Source organism: Mus caroli, chromosome 7 (genome assembly GCF_900094665.2).
Source record: "Mus caroli chromosome 7, CAROLI_EIJ_v1.1, whole genome shotgun sequence".
In the NCBI taxonomy this organism is placed as follows: Eukaryota; Metazoa; Chordata; class Mammalia; order Rodentia; family Muridae; genus Mus; species Mus caroli.
The window spans coordinates 1,308,872-1,333,910 of NC_034576.1; the positions used below are offsets into that span (position 1 = coordinate 1,308,872).

The window sequence follows — 25,039 nt, forward strand, 5'->3', positions numbered from 1 at the left end:
GAGAGAGAGAGAGAGAGAGAGAGAGAGAGAGAGAGATTTTCTGTCTTAAGAAAAACCAGGAGTGGGGGGGGGGGCGGAGAGAGATGGCTCAGCAGTTAAGAGTCCCAGCAGCTCCCCCAGAGAGCCCGAGTTCAATTCCTGGCAATGAGATGGTTGCGCACAACCTTCTCTAATGGGATCTGATGCCCTATTCTAGTACACAGGTGTCCATGCTGATAGAGCACTCATGCACATAAAATAAATCTTTAAAACAGACAAAAACAGGACCGTAGGGAAAACAAAAACTCACAGGTTGTTATAGTGAGGCTGTAGGAAACGTGCACCTTGCACATTGGTAGAAATGTAAGGTGGTATGGCTGCTGGGGGATCCTGTAACAGCCCTTCGAGGAATTAAAGCTCAACTAGCAGGCAGGGGAAGCTCAGTGGTAAACTACTTGCTGTGAAAGCATGATAACCAGAGTACCATATCCAGCACCCATTAAATCCCAGGCATAAGAGCACACACAAACCTGTAATGACAGCCTTGGGTTGGTGGAGGCAGGAGAATGTCTGGAGCTTGCCAGCTAACCAGTCTACCCTGTGAGTTCCATTTCAGTGAGAGATGCGCTCACGGGATGGCTCAGTGGGTAAGAGCACTTAACTGCTCCTGCAGGAAACATGAAGGGTCACACCTGCCTGCCACTCTGCTTCCAGGGCATCTGATGCCCTCTTCTGACTTCTGCTGGCACTGCAGAAGTCCTGGGGTAGGTATATTTAAGATAGACTATATACATGTCAGAAACTATCAAAGAATAAATTGATGGGAAAATAAAGTTAACTAAAGTCTTTCCACTTCTGGGAAGTACCTAGAATAGTGGGATTTACAGATAGGGAAGAGGACTGGGATGCTAGTTAACGGGTATAGAATTTCAGTTTTTACCCAGCTGTGCTGGCTCATAGCTATTATCCTAGCACTTAGGAAGCTGAGGCAGAGAACTGCTGTGAGCCTGAACATACGTGGACTACAGTGAATTTTACCCCAGCCTGTACTAGAGAGTGAGATCTGTCCATAAATACAAGACAGGTTAGAAGATGGTTCAACAGGTAAAGTACTGCAACCTTTGTATGAGGGCCAGGGTTCTGATCCCCAGAATCCCCAGACAAGATGGGTGGCTATGGCAGCTTGACCGTAACCCCAATGGACAAGAAGTAGAGACAAGAAATATCTGGAGAAAGCTGGCTAGTCAGCCAGTATAAGTTCAGCAAGATTCTACTTCAATAAATATGGTGGACAGTGATTGAAGAAAGTCACTCAATGCCAACCTTGGGCCTCTGTAGGGAGCACACTCGTAGATAGCGCTGGGGAAAACAGGACTGTTAGACATGCAGGTTGTCTTTTCTGCCCAGAAGGCTGGAGATGGAGGTGCTAATAACCTAAGCGATCCTTGTACTATGTGTAGGGTCAGACTACAAGCAGGACAGGAGGCCACTACAGCCAACCTCATCTTTGCCTTATCTATGGCCAAGGGCTCCTCCAAGCAGGGTCAGAGGTGGCTGATAACCCACATGAGCTAAACACTGTATGGCCAAGGCCACATAAGATCCTCCCCTAGGCCCATAATACATGTAATTTATCTCTAAAACCCATCTTCATGAATGTGGCATGTACTTTGAGAAGTGCTACGATGTAATTATGCCTCCTTGTGCACAGGAGATTGTGTTATACCTGTAAACTTTTGTTTTCAAATTGTACAAATAAAATATGCCTCAAATAAACTGCTCAGGGTCAGACTCTATAAGTTTGAACACACTGGCTACAGCTGAGTTGGCTTGAACCCGATTTCCTTCTTGTCTCATGTGGATTGTTACTCTGATGGTCCTGGTGTCTGCAGAGACCCTCACAAGTCTCAACATGCAGGATACACATGCACCAACGTCTCTACATGTGAACACACATACACATATGCATGCACACCACACATACATAGAAAGGTTTAAAAAAAAAAAGTACTTGCTTTTGAGCCTGATAAGCTGAGGTAGGTGTTGGACCTCATCATGTGTTCTGACACAGCAGGAAGCCCAGACATGGGAAGTGACTTATCACACTGCTGATGAGAACCACCCCTAAGTTCTTCCTCCCTACTGTACACCCATCTGCAATTACCTGTCGCCTCTAGGTCCCTCCGTCCTCACTTCTTCCTGACACTGTAACTACTGTGGCTGTGTTCCCCAGAAAGCTGTCTTGCTGAGGATGTAGCTCAATAGTGGAGTGCCTGCCTAACATGCACAAAATCCTAGATTCTGTCCCCACCACTACAAAAATGTATGCATGTGTTAGTTGTAACACTTGAGAGGTGGAGGCAGGAGCACTGTAAGTTCATGGTCATCTTCAGCTACACAGTGGGTTCAAAGACTACCAGATAAATGGGGATAGGCAGGTAAAAAGGTTGGTAAAATGCTTGCTATATAAACATGGGGACCTAAAATTTGATTCCCCAGAACCCACATAAAGTCAGGCATGGTAGCATTTGTTTATAATCCTACTCCCTGGAGTTCATTGATCAGCCCCCTCCCTCACACACACACACACACACACAGCGTGAGGGGCCTGGGATGTGATCAGGCAACAGACCTTGAATCACGGGGATTAATCACGATGTTTGCTTGAGGGGCTGGCTGAGGCAGGATAGCGAATTTGAGAGTACCATAGGTTATGGGTTACATGGTAAAATCCTATCTGAAAAGAAACATATAAGGGCTGGAGCAGCAAATGACTCAGCAGTCAAGAGTGCTTATTATGGGCTGATCTGAGTTCAAGGCCAGCCTGAGTTACAAAGTGAGAAATAAATAAATAAAAATAAAAAAGATTGGGGAACATAGAAATTACTTGAATACATGTTTTGCTAAGTGGTGTTGGCACACACCTTTATTAATTCCAGCACTTGGGAGGCAGAGGCAGGCAGATCTCTGAGTTCAAGGCCAGCCTGGTCTACAGAGCTAGTTCCAGGACAGCCAGGGCTACACAGAGAAACCCTGAATGGGGTTTCTGAATGGGGTGGGGGTTGGGGGGGGGTGGAAAGGCAGCTCACAACTGCTTGTAATCCAGATCCAGAAGATCTGACACCTCCAACCTCCATAGGTACTTTCACTCGTTTTTACTGTGTACAGATACACACAGATAAATACAAGTTCACATAATCCAGTGTGTGTGTGTGTGTGTGAGAGAGAGAGAGAGAGAGAGAGATGTATGTACTTGCTGTGCAATCATGGGGACTAGAGTTTAAATCTTATAAGCCCAGCTCTGGGGAGGGCAGACAGGCTGGAGCTTGTTGGTCTAGTGGAGAAACTGCAAGCCTCAGGCTCTGGGAAGACTCTGCCTCAGACAGATGGAGAGAGAGGATACCAGATATTCTCTTCTGATGTCAGTAGGAGCATATAAGTTCACACATCTGTACACACATGTATACCCACTGTACTGGCTGGTTTTGTGTGTCAACTTGACATAGTTATCACAGAGAAAGGAGCTTCAGTTGAGGAAATGCCTCCATGAGATCCAGCTGTAAGGCATTTTCTCAATTAGTGATCAAGGGGGTAGGGTCCATTGTGGGTGGTCCTTGGGCTGGTAGTCTTGGGTTCTATAAGAAAGCAAGCTGAGCAAGGCAGAGGAAGCAAGCCAGTAAGAAACATCCCTCCATGGCCTCTGCATCAGTTCCTGCTTCCTGCCCAGCTTGAGTTACAGTCCTGACTTCCTTTGGTGATCAACAGCAATGTGGAAGTGTAAGCTGAATAAACCCTTTCCTCCCCAACTTGCTTCTTGGTCATGATGCTTTGTCCAGGAATAGAAATTCTAAGACTCACACCTAAATCATCTTTTTTTTTTCCCTCTAAATCCATGCTTGCTGTTAGAACTGTCATCATCCCCCTATACATTCCTCCCAAATAATGGTGACACTGATGTTCCAACACTCATTTTACTTAAACAGCTAGAACCAGATCTGGAGCAGTGTGAAGGGGCAGGTGGATAGGAAAGGCTGACTGGGAAAAGGAAGTGGGCATGGGGAGGGGAAGACAGGATATGGGTTGGGTTGAGGGTCCTGGAATCCAGAAGAAGCCAGGGAAGGCAGTTTGAAATCAGTGGTAGATGTGAAATTCTGCCAACAGTATGCAGATGTTAAAGATGGCCACATATCTGTCAGCATATGACTGGAAGCATTCACTTGCCAGGCTGGGTCAGTGTGGAAAGCCAAGGTCCCTATAGAAGGGGATACCAGGCTGTCTGAGGCCTGCATTAGTGGGTTTTGAGCCCTGGGTTCCTGAGAGCCGACAGGGTGAGGAGAAGCTGGGCTGCATAGTAGGTGCTCATGGTCACTAGGCGGGCAAAAGGTAAAGAGTAGACAAAAGTGTCCCAGGCCAGCACACCATCTGAGACTGTAAAGAGCACAGCACCCCAGCTAGCACTTCCACCCCAGGCAAGGCTGCGCCACAGCATGGAGTTCAAAATCAGCCCATAGGCCACCACGGGCAAGACCATGCCCTGCTCAAGGTGTAGCAGGAGGAAGCTGTAGTATGTCAGAGAGGCCAAGGTGGTGCACAGCAGCAATCCGGGCTGCAGTGGGGTCAGGCCAAAAGCCCCGAGGTAGAATAAGTGGGCAACAGAGAAGGCTGCCATGCCTGAAGAAGAGAGGGATAAGAACTCAGTGAGGTAGGGGTGGGTAGCCAGTGAGGCACAATTGGCTCCCTGCTTCTCCCTGTTGTTTCGGCCACAGCAGACATGAAGAACAATGCCCCCAAAGCACCAGCCCCCCAATGGCCACAGCACCATCATGCTCTGCTGATTACAGCACTCTTTCTTGATGGCTCTCCAAATTCTTCTTATCCTTGGGTGTTCAATCAGTTCCCAAAGCAATGGTGATAACCTTAAAATGCATAGCATCATGTGCTTGTTCTGCTCAAGTACCTGTCTTTCCAAATTGCGTTCTGGGAAGCCCCATACCCTTGTTTTCCCCATCCTACTCTAGCCAAACTGGCCCATTTGGACAAAATAATTCACACACTATTACCCCAGGTCCTTTCCACATACACTTTCCATGCCCAGGATGGCCACACTTCCCATCTACACAGATATCCTTATTCCTGTAATCCTAGCCCTTGAGAAAACTAAGGCAGGAGGATGAAACATTTGAGGCCATTCAGACCAGCCCTCATATATAGACATCTCAAAAATGACTCCTTACCTCCCCCCCACCCACCTCAGTCATGCTACACCTTAATTTTCTCCACACCACCCCATCCCACCAGGTAATCCCACATCTTCCAACCAGTCTGACTCCAAGCTCCTGGCTGAACTGTGAGCTACGCTGTCACTCATCACTGCCTTCTGGTATCCCAGAGGACCTAGGGAGGGAGGGCTCTTTATAATGAAAAGCTGTGTGTCCCAGCACTGACTCAACTCCACAAGAACCCTAGGTGTGTTGTCATAGAACTCCCTGCTCACCATAAATGAAAGCTTCAGGCCAGATGAGGCAGGCATCTCCCACAGCAGAACATACCAGAGCTCCCTGCAGGAGCCAGGTGTTGCTCCCACCAGGGGCCACAGCCCACAGGAACATAACCAGGCAGAGAATGGGCTGGCACTTGATCAGGGCACTGACCCAAGATGGCTGGTCCACAGGAATCCAGAGGAGGAAGTAAAGGGAGCAGGCAAGGATGAAGGGGGCCAGCCACCTGCGGACCTGTGGGTACTTCAAGAGAGGGAAGCTTCTCAGCCTCCCATTCTCAGCCAGTCCTGGGGGAGGGGTCACAGCAAGGCACTGTAGGAAATGTCTAATTCCAGTACTTAGCAGATGGAAACAGGAGGCTGTTGAATTCAAAACCTGTCTAGGATATATAGTGAGAACCTATTTTAACAGCCGTCCCCCACACCACCCTCATGCCAGGACCCAAGCATGTCCAGGTTGGACTTTCCGGACTCGGATCTTTAGCCACCTTGAGAACCTTTTCATTCCTATCTCCTGCAAGGACAAAACCATACCTTAAAACCCAGCCTCCTGGAAGGACAGGGGATCCAACCAACTCACCAAGCATAGAGAATCACAGGCCCCAGGACTGCCCTCGTTCCCAGACCTGACCCATCCCCCCACCTTACAGGTTCTCACTTGGTCTGAAAAGAGTGTCTCCAAGGGCAGCCCCTCTTTTCTAGCATCCATGTTGAGTTGCTTCTCTTTCGGAGCCAGCGGCTTCAGAGGGCAGAGGGGAAGCCTTGTGGTTACACATTAACACAAGTGTCCTGTGGACTCTGGGGCTGATAACAGGGCTCACGCAAGGCCTGTTCTTGTCTGGCACTTGCTGATAAGGTACCCATCAGGCACCAAGGGTCACCCCCCAGCACTTAGAAACCTGGCCACCACCTCCAAAAATGAGCCCCCTCCCCCATAGTGGAACTCCCATTGTCTCACACCCAGCCAATTATAAGGAACAATGCAAAGTTCCACAGAGGGGTAGCCCCACAACCAACCCTGGAAAACAGGAGTCCTGCCACAAACACTGGTTAAATAAATCCGGTATTGTGCCTGAAATCATTCAAACATTGCCTAGAAGGACGATCACACCACTGTACACTCACTGTTCTGCAGCCTTCCCATGAACAAGATAGGGACCTAAACTACTAGGTTCCTCAGCCGTCCCCTTAGGGATGCTGCATTGTATGTCCACTCTCAAGGCAGCTTCCTGTCTCCTCATCTCTCCCACACCTTTGTTTTTGAGACAGGGTTCTCTGCCCAGCCCTGGCTGTCCTGGAACTCAGTTTGTAGACATAGCTGGGCTTGAACTCACACAGATCCACCGGCCTCTGACTGCCACCACCACATGCCTGGTGCCTCCTATCCCCTTAATGGCAGGAAGCTCAGCTCCAAAGTCCAGGGACCTCTTGCTCTTTTTAGCAGGTCTGTTAGAGGATAGAGGTAAGAGGGCTGAGCTAACTCAGCACAGCCCTAACTGATCTGCATTTTGGAACAGGGCCAAGGAGGTACACACATCAGGATGAGAGCGCCCCAGAGTGCTAACTCCTGATGTTCTGCCTGATGTCTAAGTATTCCCCATCCCCTACACCCACACACACTCTCACAAGTGGTCCTAAGAGAATGTAGCTCTCTAGGCCATGAAGAGCAAGTTCACCCAACTCTGAGTCCCAGAACTCACAGTCCCACAGCAGGAATGTTCTGCTATCTTCCTTTATTTATATCTGCAGTATGAAACACAAGCTCTGCACACATACTTGCACACTCACACCAGCCTTGGGGGGGGGGGGAAGCTGGGACAAGGCCACTTGGCAGCAGTGCTGGAACCCTCGGGGCATGGGGTACCCAGCAACCCCCATTCTGGGCCTCTGGGGATGTTCCCCAGGGCCAGGGGCCAGATGACACCCTCTGTTACACCCCAAGGTGGTCCTGAGTGAAGCTGGGTACGAGCATCTGCACCAGAGCACAGGCCAGCGGCCTCCAACCCCAGCGCCAGCCCCTATTGGGACAGACGGGGAGGGTGTGCTTCAGAGCTGCTGGCCCAGTTATTGTCCTGGCTTCCTTTCTTACTCCTCCCTCAACATATATATGTATATGTATATATATATGTATATATATATAATATATAATATACTTCTCTCTCTCGTTCTCTCTCTCTCTCTCTCTTTCCTTTCTATGTGACTATCTTTATTCTTGGAGACAAAACTCCATAGTTTCTCTTCTCAGTGCAAATGGGGGTGGGTGAGGGCATCTCCCTGGCACCAGCCTCCTTGGGAGTCCAGAGGAGAGAATGTAGGGTGTGGGACAATAGAGTAGAGGGCCACCAAAGGACTCATCCTGCCCCACAGAGGGATTCCACAGGGAGGACAGAGGATTTGGCCACCACTGTCACCAGGCAGCTACCTGGAAACAGAGAGAAACACATGTGTCACATGGACCATGGACATGATGGGTCCAGTGACCTCATCTTGCTGACCCACCCAAGGCTATTGCCACACTCACTGGGAACCCGATGAAATAGGCCCTCCTGGGGTAGAGCCATTGGGCATCTCAAGGGCACTGTTAGGGGAGAAAAGGAAACGTGGAGGTTACTTCTTGCCCTATCAGCCCTGCTTCATTCACCAACACCACCCAGAGAGACTAACTCACCTCTGGCTTTGGGGAAGCCCCAAATGTTCTGGGCTCTTTTTCCCCTCCATGGTCTGAGGAGACTGGTGGGCCTTGAAGTCTGGGACAGAGGTAGAGGGGTCTCTGGTTGCACTGTAAGAGAGATCAATTTGACTACTGTTAGATATTCCCATATTACTGCCTGCCTGAGGCCACGGCTGGGTAACAAAGAAATCTCAGAACAGAAAAGCCTATGAGCATACTGATGGCAGAGCATAGTGGGGCTGCAGAACCATAGGAGGAAACCAGAACTTATACCCAGCTACTCTCAGTGGTCATCCCCCTGCAGGATATGCTTCTGGAGCTATGCACAGTCCTGCTTCTCATAGTCCCTGATCCTCTTGGAAGCTGTTGTTAACTCTGGGATCACAAGAGCCCTTTTAGGTGCCATTGTCCAAAACATTTAATTACAAAAAGGAACGGCTACAGGGACACAGGAGCTCAAGGTAGAGCTTAGTGCTAAGGACAGTAGGGACAAGAGCCCAGCACCCACCTCGGCAAGGAGGCTGGGCTTCCCCTACCCCCCTCCAGCTGAGATGGGACATCAATGGTCACCTGTCCAAGGAGCTGGGGGCAGAGCGCATCCCATGCAGTGTGGCCTGGACATCCGCAACACTAACCAAGGCCTGGCAGGGGGCTGTGGAGAAAGAGATGGACCATATCTCAGCTGCCACCTTCCAGCAAGCTGAGACATGGCTGTGCCGTCTTCATACATGTGGGCCTGAGGCAGAGTCCAGAGCCCTTATGGGAAAGGTATGGCTTAGCTCACCCAAGGGCTCTGCTACTTTGCTGCTATCTGTGACTTCCTGAGGTGCTGAGGGGTGTGTGGGGTCCTGAGACCTAGAAGGTAAAAGAGGAGCTTGAAAGAATGCCTGTGGTCAACTCCCAAGCCTAAGAGACACAGGAGAGCCTCCCAGACCAGATGCCAGAGCAATACCCGCCTGCCCTGCCCTGTCCATTCACACCTGAGCTGTGGGGAATCATGGGCTGGAGGGCTGGATGGGATCTGGATAGAGGACATGTCTGCCTCCTTAGAAACTGGGGGACCTGTTGGGGCATCCATAGGCACTGTGTCAAAGGTAGCAGTCCAACTCGGGCCTGTGGCAGAGGTGAGAGAACATGGACAAAAGGTGAGCTCCAAACAGTCAGAAACTCCATGTACTCCTGAACACAAGTCATCCAACACTCACCAGGCGGCTGAGTGCTGGGGCTGGGGAAGGAGGAAGGGCTGGTTCTTCCACAGGCTGCCTGGTCAGCCCCCTCCTCCTCCTCCTCGTCCTCCTCCTCATCGTCCTCCTCCTCGCTGTCTGTGCTTCCTCCACTCCTGCACAGACACCAACTCATTAGGTGATCATGTAGGGACAGCCTATGATCTGCTTCCCCAACCACGGGCCAGGACCACAGAGATGGAGAGCAAAGGCCTCCAGGGAGGTCTAGTAAGCCCAGGAATGTGGGTGCTGGAGAAGCAGCCAGCCAGCAGAGTCTCAGTCACTTGAGAACTAGACTCAGCGACTACAACAAGAGATGAGGCACCAACTCTCAAGTCACCGGCCACCCGTAACATCAAACACACACAAGCCTTTCAAGAATAGCATTGAGATGTTTAGAATCTGGGACTTAGGCAATTGTGTGGGTGACTTTCTTAACCCAGCTCTGTGAGGTTTTGGAAACTCATTAGAATGAAGTAAAGAAAGGAAGAATATAAGAACACAAAAAGCATAAAGAGGGTGTGGTGGTGCACGCCTATAACCCCAGCACTCAGGATGGTCAGAAGCTCAAGGTTATCCTCAGATACATAGCAACTTCAAGCCAGCCTGGGCTACACGATAGTATGTCTCAACAAAACAACACAACAAAAACCTTGAGAAAAAAAAGAGAAAGAGACAGAGGGATTTCTTTAAAAAACTACTACTAGTTGTGCTATATTCTATAGGGCAGCTCTATCACACCTGGGCATATATGAAGAATCTAATGAAAATAAAGCAAAGACAAAAAAAAAAAAGGGGGGGGGCAAAGACACAAGCACAAGCATGATTATTACGGCACCATTTCCAATCTGTTACAGCATCAGCCTCAGCGTCCATCAACAGAGCACTAGACAAAATGGGACCTATACACAAAAAGTCTGAGTTTTATTCAGCCATAAAGTATGAAATTACGTCATCTGCAGGATAACATGTTAAGGGAAAAAAGCAATAGTTTAAAAAAAAAATTAAAAAGGGCAGTTAGTTGGCAAGAGGGAAGAAAGAAGAAGAGAATAATAACATACATTAAAATGTCGTTTTACAAAATCTACCATTTTGTACAATAAATCTATCCCAACTTAAGTGTGTGTATGTATGCACCAGCAAGATGGCTCAGCAGTTAGTCACTTGCCACCAAGTCTGACCACCTACAGGCTGTCTAAGCCAGGGGTTGTGGCACACAGCTGTAATCCCTGCCTCAAAACATTTTAGTGACACGAATTTCAGACACAGGACCCACTCTATATTGGGTTCCTTATACTGTATGATTATAAAGAGTGGGGAAAGATACAAAAGTGATTCATGTAAAGATGTCAGGACGCTGCTGCCCATGGCAGGAGGGACAGCAGCCACGTGGGGGCACAGAGGGCTCAGGTCCTGCTCCGAGCTCTAGATGCTGTGTGCTTCCATTTTACTGCAAACCTACGGTATACACACATTTACCTGCATGCACACTATACAAATACAAAATTAACATACATAACTGCTTTTCAATCAAGTTATGAGGCAGAAGCTTAGAGCTCCAGTCATACATAAAGTGTTTATCTCAGCAAAAGTTTTAACATGAAATAATTTGATCACACTATCAGACAAAAAAAGAAAAGAAACAAAGAAAAAGACTTATCTATACAAAGCTGATGAACAATATAATTGAGAGAGGTTTCTTCTCTTTTTTTTTTTTGTTTTTGTTTTTGTTTTTCAAGACAGGGTTTCTCTGTGTAGCCTTGGCTATCCTAGAACTCACTTTGTAGACCAGGCTGGCCTCGGACTCCCGAGTGCTGGGATTAAAGGCGTGCGCCACCATGCCTGGCTTCTTCTCTCATTTCAGAAAGAGGAAGGGAAATCTGTGTGGCATCATTTGAACTCAGGAGCACAGTTTAGTGATGTAGACCTCTTCATTTAGTGCCTATCTTGATTCATATGAACTGGGTTTCTACCACTTATGACTGAAAACACCCAACTAACATACAACATTCTCATTTTTCTCATTCACTTCATTTCAGCCCAACATATTTACATACCTCTGCACTTAGTGCGTGAGTGTGTGCCCTTGTCCACATGCTTCTGTTTAAGTGCACACACATCTCCAAGCACTGGGAACTTAAGAGGTAGGTGGGCAGACAGAAACTCACCGCACACCAGGGGGCTGGCTTGCCTGGGACGCTCTCACTGGCTGGCTGCTCTGCCAGGCACCATACTCTCCATCTGACTCTGCTGAGCCTTGGCCCTCCTCCTCTTCCTCTTCTTCCTCATCATCAAACTGCTGGATCCGGTCCTTGTAGCATATCTCAAGCAGGTTGGCATTGGGCTGCAGAGGAGGACAGGAGGATGGGCTATATTGCTTGTGACTCCTCCCCTCCCCACAGTCAAGACAGGAAGCACTCACATTTTCATCGTCAGCATTTAGGGAGAAGGTAATGTTGGCAGTCTTGTCAAATGGTGCACTGGAAGAAAAGGAAAAAATGAAGTGGGACATAATTCTCACCTCCTTTGCTTGCTCACATGACACACAGCAACCCTTATTACTATGCAAATTCACCTCCTCCCTAAGATGTTATAACATCAAACCCAGTGTTCACAGAACTCTAAGGGCACGATAAGAAGGAAGTGAGAGTCGGGCGTGGTGGCGCACGCCTTTAATCCCAGCACTTGGGAGGCAGAGGCAGGCGGATTTCTGAGTTCGAGGCCAGCCTGGTCTACAGAGTGAGTTCCAGGACAGCCAGGGCTACACAGAGAAACCCTGTCTCGAAAAACCAAAAAAAAAAAAAAAAAAAAAAAGAAGGAAGTGAATCCCAACAAGCAACTCAAAGAATCAGATGCAGATATTTGCACCCAACCAACAGGGGACAGAAGCAGCTGACCTCTGTTGTTAAATTATGAAAGGCTAAAAGAATTTGAGGAGAAGGGCGATCCTATAGGAGAACCAGCAGGGCAATCCTATAGGAGAACCAGCAGTCTTAATTAATCTGGACTCCAAGATCTTTCAAACACTGGACCACTAAACAGACAGCATACACCAGCTGATATGAGGCCCCCAACACACATACAGTAGAGGACTTCCAGGTCTGTGTTCATTCAGAGATGATGCACCTAACCCTCAAGAGACTGCAGGCCCCAGGGAGTTTAGAGGTCAAGTGGGATGGGAGGGTGGGGGCATCCATGTGGAGACAGGGTGGGTGGGGAGGAGGTGTGGGATGTGGAGCAGTTGGAGGGTGGGAGGGAAGGGGCAGAAATGGAATATGGAATATAAAAAATGAATTACAGATAAAATTAAATTAAAAAAAAAAGGAGGAAGAGAGTAAGTCACCTATCATATACATTCCCAACACATTCCACTTGGTTCTTACAATCACACTAAAGGGCAGTGTCCTCATCTCCTCCCTAAATATAAAAACCTCTTGGACTGGAGAGGTAGCTCGGTGGTCAAGAGCATCTGCTGCTCTTGTAGACCTGGACTCAGTTCCAGGCAACCACATGGTGGTTCATGACCACTCGTAACTCCAATTCCTGGGGATTCTACACCCTCTTCTGGCTTCCCAGGCACTGCAATACATACATATATACAGGCAAAGTCAAACACATAAAATTAAAATAAATCTTAAGACAAAACCAACAAAAACAGGAGCTGGAGAGATGGCTTAGCAGTTAAGAGCACTTCCAGAGGTCCTGAGTTCAATTCCCAGCAACCACATGGTAGCTCACAACCATCTGTAGTGGAATCCAATGCCCTCTTCTGGTGTGTCTGAAGACAGCTACAGTGTACTCATATACACAAAATAAATAAATATATCTTTTTTTAAAAAAACTAAGGAAGCAATTTACCTTGAAGGGTGTTTTCAAGGACTCAGAATTACAATCTAGGTAAGATTTTATTCATCCATCCATGGTTCCTGCTAACAAGAACTTGGGCTGTGCCCATTTGTTCATAAACATCATACAACAAAAATTACCATAAAGCATTAACAAGACACTTCCTATTCTGACACCACTCTCTGTGAGGGGTCCTAATTACCAGTACCATTTACTGCTAACAGGAAATGCAGGGGGACCAATCACTTCCTATCAGGGTTTGTGGCCTTTAGTTTGTGGCCACCATTCTCTTCCTTGTCGTTAGTGAGAACAAAAGTGCTAGAGGGAAAGAAATGGCCAGGTATCCTCCTGGAAAATATATAACACTAAGTGCCAATGAGGCAACTGCTTCAAGGAGTACAGGTACAGGTACAGGTACAGGTACAGGTGTACAGGTACAGGTACAGGTACAGGTACAGGTACAGGTACAGGTACAGGTACAGGTACAGGTACAGGTACAGGTATAGGTATAGGCTGCAGTAGCTGACACACAACCCCTGACCTTGAGAAGTCTGTACTATGGCACTCAAGTGTTAAATATGGGAATAACCAGCCACTTTTGGAGATGGCTTGCTATGTGCCAACTGTGAGGTGCTCCTTACAGGCAGTGCCTTCTGGGTAGTTCAGGCAGTTAAGTTTTTTTACTATAATTATTATTTTATGTATTTTATGTATGAGTGTTCTTTTCTCATGCATATAAGAAGACAGAATCATGCCAGGCAATGGTGGCGCACACCTTTAATCCCAGCACGGCAGAAGCAGAGGCAGGCGGATTTCTGAGCTCGAGGCCAGCCTGGTCTACAAAGTGAGTTCCAGGACAGCCAGGGGCTACACAGAGAAACTCAGTCTCAAAAAAACAAAAAAAAAAAAAAAAAAAAGGAAGAAGAAGACAGAATTATAACCCATCACAGGTGGTTGGTTGCTGGGAACTAAACTCAGGACCTGTGGAAGAACACCCAGTGTTCCTAACCGATAAGCCATCTCTCTACCCCTGACAGTAAAATCTTATTGGGATCCCACTGCAGAGAGCCTCAAAATCCAGCAATCTGACCACTGTGTTCTACTTTTCCCAGAGACATCAAGACTTCATCACGACCAGGTCATCTCTCCCTGAGGTATCATCCCTACACCATATACCATACACTATGCTCATCATCCTTGCCATGAAAAATGTTGGTGTCCCACCCTCATGACCTTCCCTGTGGAAGGGAAGATGACTACAGACTGGGTTAGGTTAGAGGAAGAGGGAAGCACACAATGCCACAGCTGGGTAAACCCAAAAAGATGAACATCCTTCCACCAGCCGAGCAAGATGCCCAAAAGAAGGCCAAGGGGAAGAAGGTGGCCCCGGCCCCCGCCGTCGTCAAGAAGCAGGAGGCCAAGAAGGTGGTCAACCCTCTGTTTGAGAAGAGGCCCAAGAACTCAGCATTGGACAGGACATCCAGCCCAAAAGAGATTTAACGCGCTTCGTCAAATGGCCCCGCTACATCAGGCTGCAGCGGCAAAGAGCCATCCTCTACAAGCGGCTCAATGTCCCTCCTGCCATTAACCAGGTCACCCAGGCCCTGGACAGGCAGACAGCTACTCAGCTGCTTAAGCTTGCCCACAGGTACAGGCCAGAGACAAAGCAAGAGAAGAAGCAAAGGCTACTGGCCCATGCTGAGAAGAAAGCTGCTGGCAAAGGGGACATCCCAACTAAGAGACCTCCTGTCCTCCGAGCAGGAGTCAATACAGTCACCACCTTGGTGGAGAACAAGAAGGCTCATGAAGAAGGTGATGGCCCATGACGTAGACCCCATTGAGCTGGTGGTTTTCCTGCCTTCCCTGTGTCGAAAGATGGGGGTGCCCTACTGCATCATCAAGGGAAAGGCCAGGCTGGGGCACCTGGTCCACAGGAAGACATGCACCACTGTTGTCCTCACACAGGTTAACTCGGAAGACAAGGGTGCTCTGGTTAAGCTGGTGGAAGCTATTAGGACCAATTATAATGACAGATATGATGAGATCTGTCACCACCGGCGAGGCAACATCCTGGGTCCTAAGTCTGGGGCTCGCATTGCCAAGCTGGAAAAGGCAAAGGCTAAAGAACTTGCCACTAATTTGTGTTAAATGTACACTACGTTTTCTGTACATAAATATAACTACAAAATTTAAAAAAAAAAAAAAAAAAGAAAAGGCACAAGGCATATACCATCAGGAGGTTAAACACCACTGTGACCTCACAGAGGAACACACACAGGAAGGTACAGCACAAGCTGTCAGAAAGCAGAGTCTTAACTTCGTATGAGGAACACTTACTTCACACTTTCTTCCTGCTCCCCAAATTCCTCATCATTAAAGCCAAAGTGGTCAATGAAGGCTGAGGTCATGCGTTGCATCTGGAAGTCCATGAAGGCCTACAAGAGGCATGGGGGTCAGGGATGGGAGGGGGCTGCCTTTCCCCACTCCTCCCTCCTCCACAAGCCCACGTCTACCTGTTGCAATACAGCCTCCTCAGGGAAGTTGAACTCCTTGAGTCGGTCGTCCTCATCGTCACTGGAAGAGTGCAGGTGGTGAGTGTTTACCTAGGGATAGGATGGTGGGGGTAGTCAGGACCTGCTGAAACCCCCAGACAAGACAAGGCAAGAAGCTCTAGGAAGGAGGGGCATGAGCCACATTCCAGGTCAGGCCTCACCAGATCCACTGTGTTCTTCTTGTTGGTCTCGGCCAGGGGTCCTGACACAAATGCTTCCCATCGCTGCTGCTGCTCCTCTGGCAGCTCTGAGCACATGGATAGGGAAGAGTGTGAGGGGAGAACCTCAGCTTCCAACACCTACCTCTGCAAGCTGCAGTTTCAGTCAGCCCCGTGCCTCACCCTTTAGCAGTTGTCCCAGTTGTTCAGCATTGGGCCCCTGTTCTGCATTCTGCACCACAGCATTGGCCACCCGAGTCAGGTGGCCCATGTAGCCTTTCCTTGGGCCCCCTCCAGACCTGATTGAGAGTGGAGGTCAGTGCTGGGTGACAGGCTAGATGCCTGGGCTATCCAGGCCCCCAACCCATCCTCCCACTGTCTGTCCTATCTGTCCCCACAGGAAGGGTGCAAGTACTGACTGCACACGGTCGTTCTCCTCCCAGGATGCCAGAATGCGCTCCACCAGGCGGCAGTGCTGAAGGAGCTGCAGGAGAGCAAAGAGGACTTAGCTTGGGGATCTCTACACTCCAGAGCCCAGCAGATGGGGAAGAGGCCTTAACTCAGCAAACACAGTTCACCAGAGCCTCAGCCTGTGAGCAGAGGAAGGAAAAGGAGGAGCCAGCGTCTCCAGCTTGCTTTAATTCTGGATTTCTCTTTTTCCTTTTCTGATACAAGGTCTCAGGCAGGCTAGCCCCAAACTCTTTATGTAACCTCCCAAGTGCATCACCACACATGCTTTTTTACACTGTGCTGGGGACAATGGGGAACTTCATGCATGCTAGGTACTACCTAGCCAAGTGAGTTACATCCCAAGCCCTAATTTTGTTTTCTCTGAGACTATGTAGCTAAGCTAGACTCAAAAAGTTGAGATCCTCCACTCTGGAGCTAGCATTAAGGTGTGCTAGCGTGCATTTTGACTTCTCACATAGAGTATACAGAGCCCCTCATTTGCTCAGAAAAATGTCCCTAGTTTCCCACTCTCTACTGCCAAGTCATGCATTCACTGGCCCTCAGGAGACACCAACTTCTCCCCAGCTGTATATACCACAGCCATCCCAGGTACTGATGTTGCCCAATCGACAAGAGTAAAAGGAGGAGACAGTGGCCTCAGGCACCAAGTCCTCAGCGGAAGGGGAACAGGAGTCCTAGCTTACATGTTTCACGATAGGGTTTGGGACAGGTGTCTCAGAGCTGCTGTCTGGAGGGGGCCCGGAACTCAGCATTGCGCTCACACACACTTCCACTTGAGCATGCAGGAAGTTGTTGAATACATAGTGGAAGAAGAGGTCCTAAGGGAGTGAGGACACAGGCTGATTTTAAAAGTGCTCTGCACACATCTCTGTTTCCCTGGCCCCTGATCCCATCCCTTGTACCAGTAAGGTGTTGGGCACATCCAGCACCAGAAGCTCCTGTGTCAAGGCAGCGGCGTTGGTACTCAGGGCACTGGCCAGGAGCTTAACCACATGTAACCTTGTGTTACCCAGTGGTGGTGCCAGACTGCCCCACGTCATCTGCAGAGGCTCCAGCTACAGGAACAAAGAAAAGAAGGCTTAGTGCTCACGGGGTACTTTCTTTTCCACCCCAACTTCCCGCTAGAATCACAACAACCCATGTCTCCCACCTTGGGAGGCTCAAGCAGGAGCTGATGGAAGCGATCAAGCCGGGGACGCAGGGCATGCAAGGCACCCATACTAGACAGTGCATTATCCAGGGCTCCCTGAGCCAGGAGCTCCAACTGCCCATCCACACTGCTAAAAAAGTTGTTCATGGTCACAGAGTCAGACCTGTGAAGGAGAGCAGTGTGAAGGCAGAGTGAGCCACAGAGGCTACAAAAATGAGCCAGAAGAATACCTTGTGCCCTGAACATCCAGAGCCTTCTAACAGGTCAGAAAAGAAGAGTAGAGGACAGGCCTGACTGGAGAAGAACCATCTCTCTTACTAGCCATAGTTTTGAACAATGGCCATTCAGTCCTTGAGGCCCTGAGGGACTATAGGTGCAGGGAGGGGCAGTAAGCCACCTTAGACTGGTATACCTCACCTTGGCCTCCTAGGTTCCAGGAGGGTGAGCAACACCTGGATCCCACTGACAATGACAGACTGGCACTGCTCTCCCTCAAACATGTTACTGAGGAGCTGCTCGATGGTCTCCTGCCTGGGGAAGAGGAGTCAAAGTGAAGGGGCCACGGACCAGGATTCCCCCAGGACAGCTCCCACCCCAGGCATCAGTACTGATCCTGCAAACCCACTTCTCCAAGGTGGCCAACAGCTGGTCTGGCTCCGGGCTGTCCTGGCCTTGGATCATCTGCTCGCGGCTTAGGCGGATGATGTCACACAGGGACTGAGATGCATTGGAATGTTGCTGGGGAAGCAGAAACAAGTGAGTATGCACAAGTTAACCATCTGCTCCCAGCCTCTTCCAGACAGACAAATAGTAGTCACACGGACACAGGATACACACTATAATGAGAAAGCTCGTACCCAAAACCTCAAGAAAAGAGACATTCATGTATGCACATGCAATACCGCTCAATCACACACTCAACAACTGCTGAATAGAAAGCAAAAGCAAGCTGGGCAGTAGTGGCACACGCCTTTAATCCCAGCACTAGGGAGGCAGAGGCAGGCAGATTTCTGAGTTCAAGGCCAGCCTGGACTACAGAATGAGTTCCAGGACAGCCAGGGCTACACAGAGAAACCCTGTCTCGAAAAAAAAAAAAAAAAAAAAAAAAGAAAGCAAAAGCAAAGCTCAGCCCACCCACACTGGGATAGTTGCTATTCAGCCATGAAAAGGATAAGGCATTGAGCCATGCTACAGTACAAGAGTTTCATGTAACCCAGGCTATCGTGTAGCTTAGCCTTTGCTAAGAAGCAAAGGAGGATACTTAACTTCGCACTCGCTGCCTCAAGTTCCAGAGAACTGAGATTATAGGTGTGAGCCACTCACTATGCCTGGTCTATGTGGTCCCAGGGCTTCATGAATCCCAAGAAAGCACTCTAAAACCTGAGCCATACTGTCAGCTCCCCTCCCCATCTTTTAAAGCATAAAAGGACTGTAGAACATAATCTGAAGAGGAGGAGGTTTGGAGATGTCAGCCAGCACTCACATTGTCATCTTTTGATGGGTGAATCTGCTCAATTAGCCGCTGGACAATCTTCTCTTCGTTGAGCCACTGACAGAAGAAAACAGTAAGTTCCTAAAGCAAATGCCAGCCCGTCCCACTCCACCGAGCACTTCCTGAGTAAGCTCCTCACATTGAAGACATCCTGCCGCAGCTGAGGCCGCTCCACACAAGTAAGCAGACGCAGCAGGAGATCCATGATGGCTGAGGTACCAATGTGCCGCAGCAACAGGTCCACAAAGTCATCTTTCTTGCGCAGGAAGGACACAAGCTGGGGGCACAGGCTGTGTCATAGCATAGGGTCCTGACACCCCCCCCCCAACTCCTCCCCCACATGTTGAGAGTCAGTAGGCACCTGGTCTGTCTTGCGATTGATAAGAATGCCCATGACTTTGCTGAAAAAGCTAGCAAGCAGCGGGTTGAGGCTGTCACCACTCTGCAGGAAGCCATAGAGTCGGTTCAGGAGGGACTCATCTGCACCCAGGGCATCGTTGATCTGGGGCACATCAGAGGTCAGGATTTCACAGGCTACACTAGGGTACCTAGGAAGTGAGTACAAGGTAGGTTTGAGTGCAGAGAGAAAGTGGAAGCACTGCCTTCATTCCCCACATCCAGCATTAGGCTCAGGGGTTCCTGCGTCCAGGAAGGGAAACCAAAGAGAAATAAAACCCCCATTCAATTTCTGAGCCCTCCTCAGGCTTCCTAAGAACCCACTGAGAGGCCACAATTGACTAACGGCACTTGTTGTTCTTGCAGAGGACCTGGATTTGATGCATAGCTCTTACAAGGTGGCTCACAAGCAACTGCAACTCCAGTCCCAGGGGATCCATCATCCTTTTCTGGCCTCCATCAGGAGCAAGTACTCATCATACCCATCTGCTAGTATGCAGCCAAACACCGTACACAAAAAATATATTTGAAAAATAAAAAACAGCCAGGCCTGGCATCCCACACCTTTTATCCCAGCATTCAGGAGGCAAAGGTAGAGGTTCTTTGTGAGTTCAATGCTAGCCTGGTCTATATAGTGAGTTCCAGGACAGTCAGGGCTACATTGAGAAACCCTGTCTCAAAACAAACAAAAAACCCACTGGGGCTCCCACCACCACAAAATGACATCTGACTTGAACTCAGTCCTAAAACTCAAACATTTCCTGCTCCCTCCCATCACTAACTCCTATCTCCTCTAATGCCATGCCCAGTCCCACATGCTGCTCCATCCAGCTCAGGCCTCTCCTCAGCATCCTAGCCCTGACATTATCTTTCTAACCCTCCAACCTTTGCTCCTGTCCTCAAACACCCTTGGGTACTTAACATTCCAGAAGCTTCACTACTCAGGACATCACCTAAGGCCCTAGGAGACCACAGCTATTCCAAGTCTAGCCCAAAACCTTGAGGCCTGTGCCAAGGGCCCCCAACACCTAGAAAACAGACTCCTTAATCAGGGCAGAGACGCCCAGAGCCAGCAAGGCTGCTTTACTGTCAGCTCTCTATGCCGAGTCTAGATCACAGTCCATTGGGTGCAGGTTAGTGAGGGTTGATGGGTAGAAAGGGAAGAGCAGAGAAGACATCCGGTGGGACAAGCTGGCAAATGACAGACTCACTCTGTCCTCCACAAGTGCTATCAGAGGCAGCAAGACCAAACAGGCCGTGACTCTACAGCCAACACTGCTTTACTGAGTCCCCACTGTAACAGGAAGACTGAGGAGCAACCATCATTATCTGTGTGGCTCAAGGTTTCCAGGATGGGAAAACAAGAAGGCAGGGAACAGCACAGTGAACAGGAGACACAGGGGATAGGGATGTAAACCCAGGGAAGGACCTGCACCTGAGGAAGAACAGCAAGATGGCAACAACTGCTGGGAGCCCAACAGTGTCCTGTTTGCCTGGTCCTGCCTCACCATTTGGTGCTACACCCTATGCCCCATGCAGGTGGCATATGCTTCCTCCCCATAAAGAGCCTTCATGTACTATGTTAGGGACCAAGAATGGTCAGACAGAAGCAGATACTGCACTCTTAAAGCTCAAAATCCAAAAGAGAAATAAATAATAAAAAATAAAAAAGTCCTTATATGAAAATAAGACAGTCAGGGGCTGGCTGTAGACTACATGGAAGCCCCACAGGCAGCCCCACAACAGTAGGTGGATCAGGAATGCCGTGAGCCGAAGCCAGTCTTGGCAGGATCTTGCTACTCTTAATGAAAAGAAAAAACAGCCACTTTTTCTCAAGGGGTTAAAATCTCCAGAAAATTATTTTGAAAAAAATCCAATGATAAAACTAGGCAAGAGGGGAACAGACTAGTAGCTGCCAACGTTAAGCATGGGTTAAAAAGGAGGTACCGTGTTATGAAGGGAACAGAAAGAATGTGTGGTGATGGATGTGGTCAGGATGTTGCCTATACAGTTAATTAAATGTCTGCACATATGCAAAGGAGTATAAGGTAAAAACAGAAAGCCTTCTTTCAACAGGGACTGAGCAGGTAGCAGGTATGCTCTGTCCATGTCACCATTCCAGTTGGGAAACCAGCGACATATACTTGGGGTCACTCTCAACTACTTCTTATAAACTATGTTCAACTCCACATCATCCTGACAACAATCTTAACTGATTAAAAACATAAGGGCGGTGACTAGTGAGAAGGCCAGCAGTTAAGCACATTTAAAACTTGCAGGGGACCCAGGCTTAGTCACCAGCACCAACATCAGATGGCTCCCAGCCTGTAACTCCATATCCCCTGGGCTCCTTGGAAGCCTATAGGTATGCAGTACACAGAGGCTTACACAGGTGCACATAGGACTGTTGTCAAAACTGAGTACAGAACTCTAAACTGGGTTTCGATCCCCAGCACCAGTGTACATGCTGACTGTGATGGCCTGTGTCTAACGCCAGAGCTAGGGAGGCAGGGACAGGACGATTTCTGGAGCTTCCTTGGGCCAGTGCAGCTGAACTGGCTAACTTCAGACTTAGAAGACCTGGTCTCAAAACATAAGGTGGAAGGACAGGGAGATGGCTCAGCAGGTCAAGGCCAAGCCTGAATTCAAGCACCAGAACTTATATACTTATATGGTGAAAAGAGAAACTGGAGAGACTGACTCTTCCAATTTGTGTCTGAAAACAAACACACACACACACACACAAGGAAGGAGTCAGGCATGGTGAATGCATGCTACAATCTCAGCACTTGGAAGGGAACAGGAAGATCAGGATACTTAACACAGCCAGTTCAAGGTCAGCCTGAGCTATATGAGAACCTATCTAGAAAACAACAAAATGTGCACAAGCCTTTAAACCAAGCACTTAGGAGGCAGACCTCTGTGAATTCAAGGCTAGCCTACAGCAAGTTCTAGGATAGCCAAGGCAAGACAGAGAAATCCTGTCTGAAGAAAAAAAAAAAAAAAAAAACCCAAACTGAACAAAAACAAAAGCAAAAACTGAGAACAAACTAGAAAAAAGGCTAACAATAAAATGAAAGCGAGAAAATGCGGCTCCCTGTTGAGGTTTGAAGGGCAAGTGGGACTTATCCCAAGGCCTTATATTTGGTCTATCTAGAGAACCTTATCATACACAATTTTTAAAAGAACTGAACCATGAAGAGTCTTCACTAGGTCAGCTGTGATCCTTTAAAGGGCTTGGCCCTCCCTCCCTGCCTTACTTCCTAGTCCCCCAAGTTCAGTTACTGAGTAGAGGTGAGAGAAGGACTCACTTGTAGCGTAGCCGCTCCTCACCACTGGCTGGGGGCTCCTGGGTAACCCAGGCCACCATGGCCTGCAGGTGGGACGGCTGTAGCAGGAAGTCTAGGAGCTTCCGATTGACAACCTTACACTCCTGCAGCACATCCTCCTCATCCAGCAGCTCAGGTAGGCTCAGGTCCTCCTTCTCCAGCAGTGTGTCCAGGTGAGAGCTTGTGTGCAGATCAAACTTCCAAAACATGGCGCCCTGCAAGCATGGGCATAATCAACTTGTCACACACATCTAGCAACCCCTGCTGAATGAGGCACTGTCACAGTGACCAAGCACAAACACCCCTTCTAGGCCCGACACAGATTCCTCACAAGTCTGCCCTGCACAGGGGCTCCACAGGTATAGCACATAGACTGTGAACAGTATTCAGCCCTGCTAAGGAACCCAGAACCCACCATCTCAGCCTCCAAGCTGCCCCCCCTGTAGTATAAAAAGTCACTGTATCACTCTCAGCTTAAGGCCTGGTGAAGTTCTCAGTGTGCACCATCCAGGGCCTACAAGGAAAAGCTAAGTGGCATGCAGTGACCTTGGCCCATCCCATGAGCCTGTGTCCACTCCACTCTCCTTTATCTGGGCAAGGATACCATTTGAACTTCTAGCTTCAGATTCATTTTATTTGCTGAACAAATTCAAATACTTCCATGACCTCTAGTGCACAGCTGCTGCCCATGCTAGCAAATCACCCAAGGTCTCTGGTGAGGTGTGGGGTGGTGGCAGCCGGGAGAGAGGAAGTATGCTCATCTCGAGGCTGTGGCTGTTGCCTGGACACCACACACACAAACAGAGCCCAACCATACTCATCACCCCACGCCCAGGCCTGGGACAGAGAAGAGGAAAACCTGGGGTGGGGGCTCCGAGAACAGGACAGCCACTAAGCAGGACCCAAAGAAAACACATGATGGTAAACATGTTCAGTTCAGCATGAGAACAAAGTGAGCTATCAAGCCCTGACTCTAGTAGCTAGGTAAGACCAGAATACCCTGGGTACTAACCAGGTGACTGCACTATCCTGAGTCCCTGACCTGCACTAGGCCTTGCTCCTCTCAAGGCAACAACAAAGCTCCATTTTACAAAAATCTAAGTCTAAAAGAGATTGTCAACAGACCCAACCTGTGTACCAGCAACTTACTCAACAACATGCCTGGGTCCACAACTATGGAAGCTGACATCACACAGGATGGGAAGAACTGAACCCCAGTAAACTGAACCCTGAGGCTTCCCAGGCCCTCAGAGGCCATCTGGCCCAAGGATAGTATCTGTGGACCTCTTGCTACAATTAAGGCCTGACCACAAGTTCTACTCTTCACTTGTCTCCTGATAGCCTGACAACCACCAAAGGCAGAAGTCACTGCTACTCCAGGCCACACTTGATGAAGCGAAGACAAAGTAGAGCCAGCCAGGAGAGCCTACAAACTTGGCACACAGACATCAGACCCTCTCTGCCTATATGGTTCCCCCTTGCACAGATCTCTTATTTCCCAAGACCCTCTGATTCACAACCTGAGTCTAGTCCTAGAGAGACTTCCTCCACCACAGCCAGCCAGCTAGTTAGAGCTTGCTGAAGAGATAGTCAACCCCAGTGGACTCGAGCTGCCCTCAAGCACCACCTGGAAACCTATTCTACTTTTTCAACCTTCTTCATGCTATATTCCTCACACATCCTAGACACACTGCTCTTTGTTCTGTTTCTAAAACATGCTAAGCTTTGGTCTACCTCAGTGATTCTGTCCAAACAGCTAATTTCTGCTCATTCTTCAGGGTCTTCCCATTCTCGTTCTCCTTGCACAGGGGCTTTACCAATCATCTTGGCTGAACCAGGCAGCCCCCCAGCCCTGCTTTTGTCCTCTTACTCTGAGCTGTACAGAGCTCACTTAGTGCTATCCAGAAAGATTACCACACAATAACAATACACTTATTCTAACTATAAAGACTCCAGGGGCAGGAGATGACTTAGTGGTTTAGAGCACTTGCTCTTCCAGAAGGCTTAGATTCAATTCCGAGCACCCACATGGCAGTTCACAATTGTGACTCCAGTTCCTGAAGACCAAATGCACTCTTCTGAACTCTGCAGGCACATATGTGGTGCACATATGTACATAAATACCAAACAGCCATACATATAAAACATAAAAATCTAAGAAAAAAGAAAAAGAAATGTTTAATCTTCCTATGCTACTAAGAGTACACAGGGTAGCACCTAACACAGTCTCACACTGTAGTACACAGGACAGCACCTAACACAGTCTCACACTGTA

General features: G+C 48.7%; 2 protein-coding genes across 5 annotated transcripts in view; both read right to left on the reverse strand.

Annotated features, from left to right (window-relative positions):
* Window positions 1-3,936: 3,936 nt before the first annotated feature.
* Tmem86b (transmembrane protein 86B) lies at window positions 3,937-7,087 on the reverse strand. Its single transcript, XM_021166173.2, has 4 exons — window positions 6,811-7,087; window positions 6,135-6,215; window positions 5,474-5,720; window positions 3,937-4,650 (listed from the first exon to the last, which is right to left on the reverse strand). The coding sequence occupies exons 2-4, from the start codon at window positions 6,183-6,185 to the stop codon at window positions 4,268-4,270; spliced, it is 681 nt and encodes a 226-aa protein (XP_021021832.1). The 5' UTR covers window positions 6,186-6,215; window positions 6,811-7,087; the 3' UTR covers window positions 3,937-4,267.
* Window positions 7,088-7,192: 105 nt separating this feature from the next.
* Ppp6r1 (protein phosphatase 6 regulatory subunit 1) overlaps window positions 7,193-25,039 on the reverse strand; it is a 28,348-nt gene continuing 10,501 nt past the window's right edge. For all 4 annotated transcript variants that reach the window (XM_021166168.2, XM_029479418.1, XM_021166170.2 and 1 more), the window contains exons 2-24: window positions 22,747-22,979; window positions 19,401-19,587; window positions 19,179-19,316; window positions 19,031-19,096; window positions 18,173-18,285; window positions 17,965-18,078; window positions 17,548-17,710; window positions 17,300-17,452; window positions 17,081-17,215; window positions 16,346-16,410; window positions 16,110-16,225; window positions 15,930-16,015; window positions 15,730-15,819; window positions 15,554-15,651; window positions 11,793-11,850; window positions 11,539-11,714; window positions 9,353-9,486; window positions 9,128-9,260; window positions 8,932-9,002; window positions 8,718-8,799; window positions 8,145-8,255; window positions 7,998-8,054; window positions 7,193-7,898 (exon numbers count right to left, since the gene is read on the reverse strand). In XM_021166168.2, coding sequence (XP_021021827.1) covers window positions 7,895-7,898; window positions 7,998-8,054; window positions 8,145-8,255; window positions 8,718-8,799; window positions 8,932-9,002; window positions 9,128-9,260; window positions 9,353-9,486; window positions 11,539-11,714; window positions 11,793-11,850; window positions 15,554-15,651; window positions 15,730-15,819; window positions 15,930-16,015; window positions 16,110-16,225; window positions 16,346-16,410; window positions 17,081-17,215; window positions 17,300-17,452; window positions 17,548-17,710; window positions 17,965-18,078; window positions 18,173-18,285; window positions 19,031-19,096; window positions 19,179-19,316; window positions 19,401-19,587; window positions 22,747-22,979 — 2,583 coding nt within the window. In that variant the 3' untranslated portion in view covers window positions 7,193-7,894. The remainder of the gene's footprint in view (window positions 7,899-7,997; window positions 8,055-8,144; window positions 8,256-8,717; window positions 8,800-8,931; window positions 9,003-9,127; window positions 9,261-9,352; window positions 9,487-11,538; window positions 11,715-11,792; window positions 11,851-15,553; window positions 15,652-15,729; window positions 15,820-15,929; window positions 16,016-16,109; window positions 16,226-16,345; window positions 16,411-17,080; window positions 17,216-17,299; window positions 17,453-17,547; window positions 17,711-17,964; window positions 18,079-18,172; window positions 18,286-19,030; window positions 19,097-19,178; window positions 19,317-19,400; window positions 19,588-22,746; window positions 22,980-25,039) is intronic.

What these genes read in the sequence shown, in the direction of transcription:
- Tmem86b (XM_021166173.2), bottom strand. Translation starts at nt 6,185, where the DNA reads ATGGATGCTAGAAAAGAGGGGCTGCCCTTGGAGACACTCTTTTCAGAC. An exon ending in AGACACTCTTTTCAGACCAA is followed by an intron (nt 5,721 to 6,134) that starts GTGAGAACCTGT and finishes CCTCTCTTGAAG; the next exon opens with TACCCACAGGTCCGCAGGTG. An exon ending in GCCTGAAGCTTTCATTTATG is followed by an intron (nt 4,651 to 5,473) that starts GTGAGCAGGGAG and finishes TCTCTTCTTCAG; the next exon opens with GCATGGCAGCCTTCTCTGTT.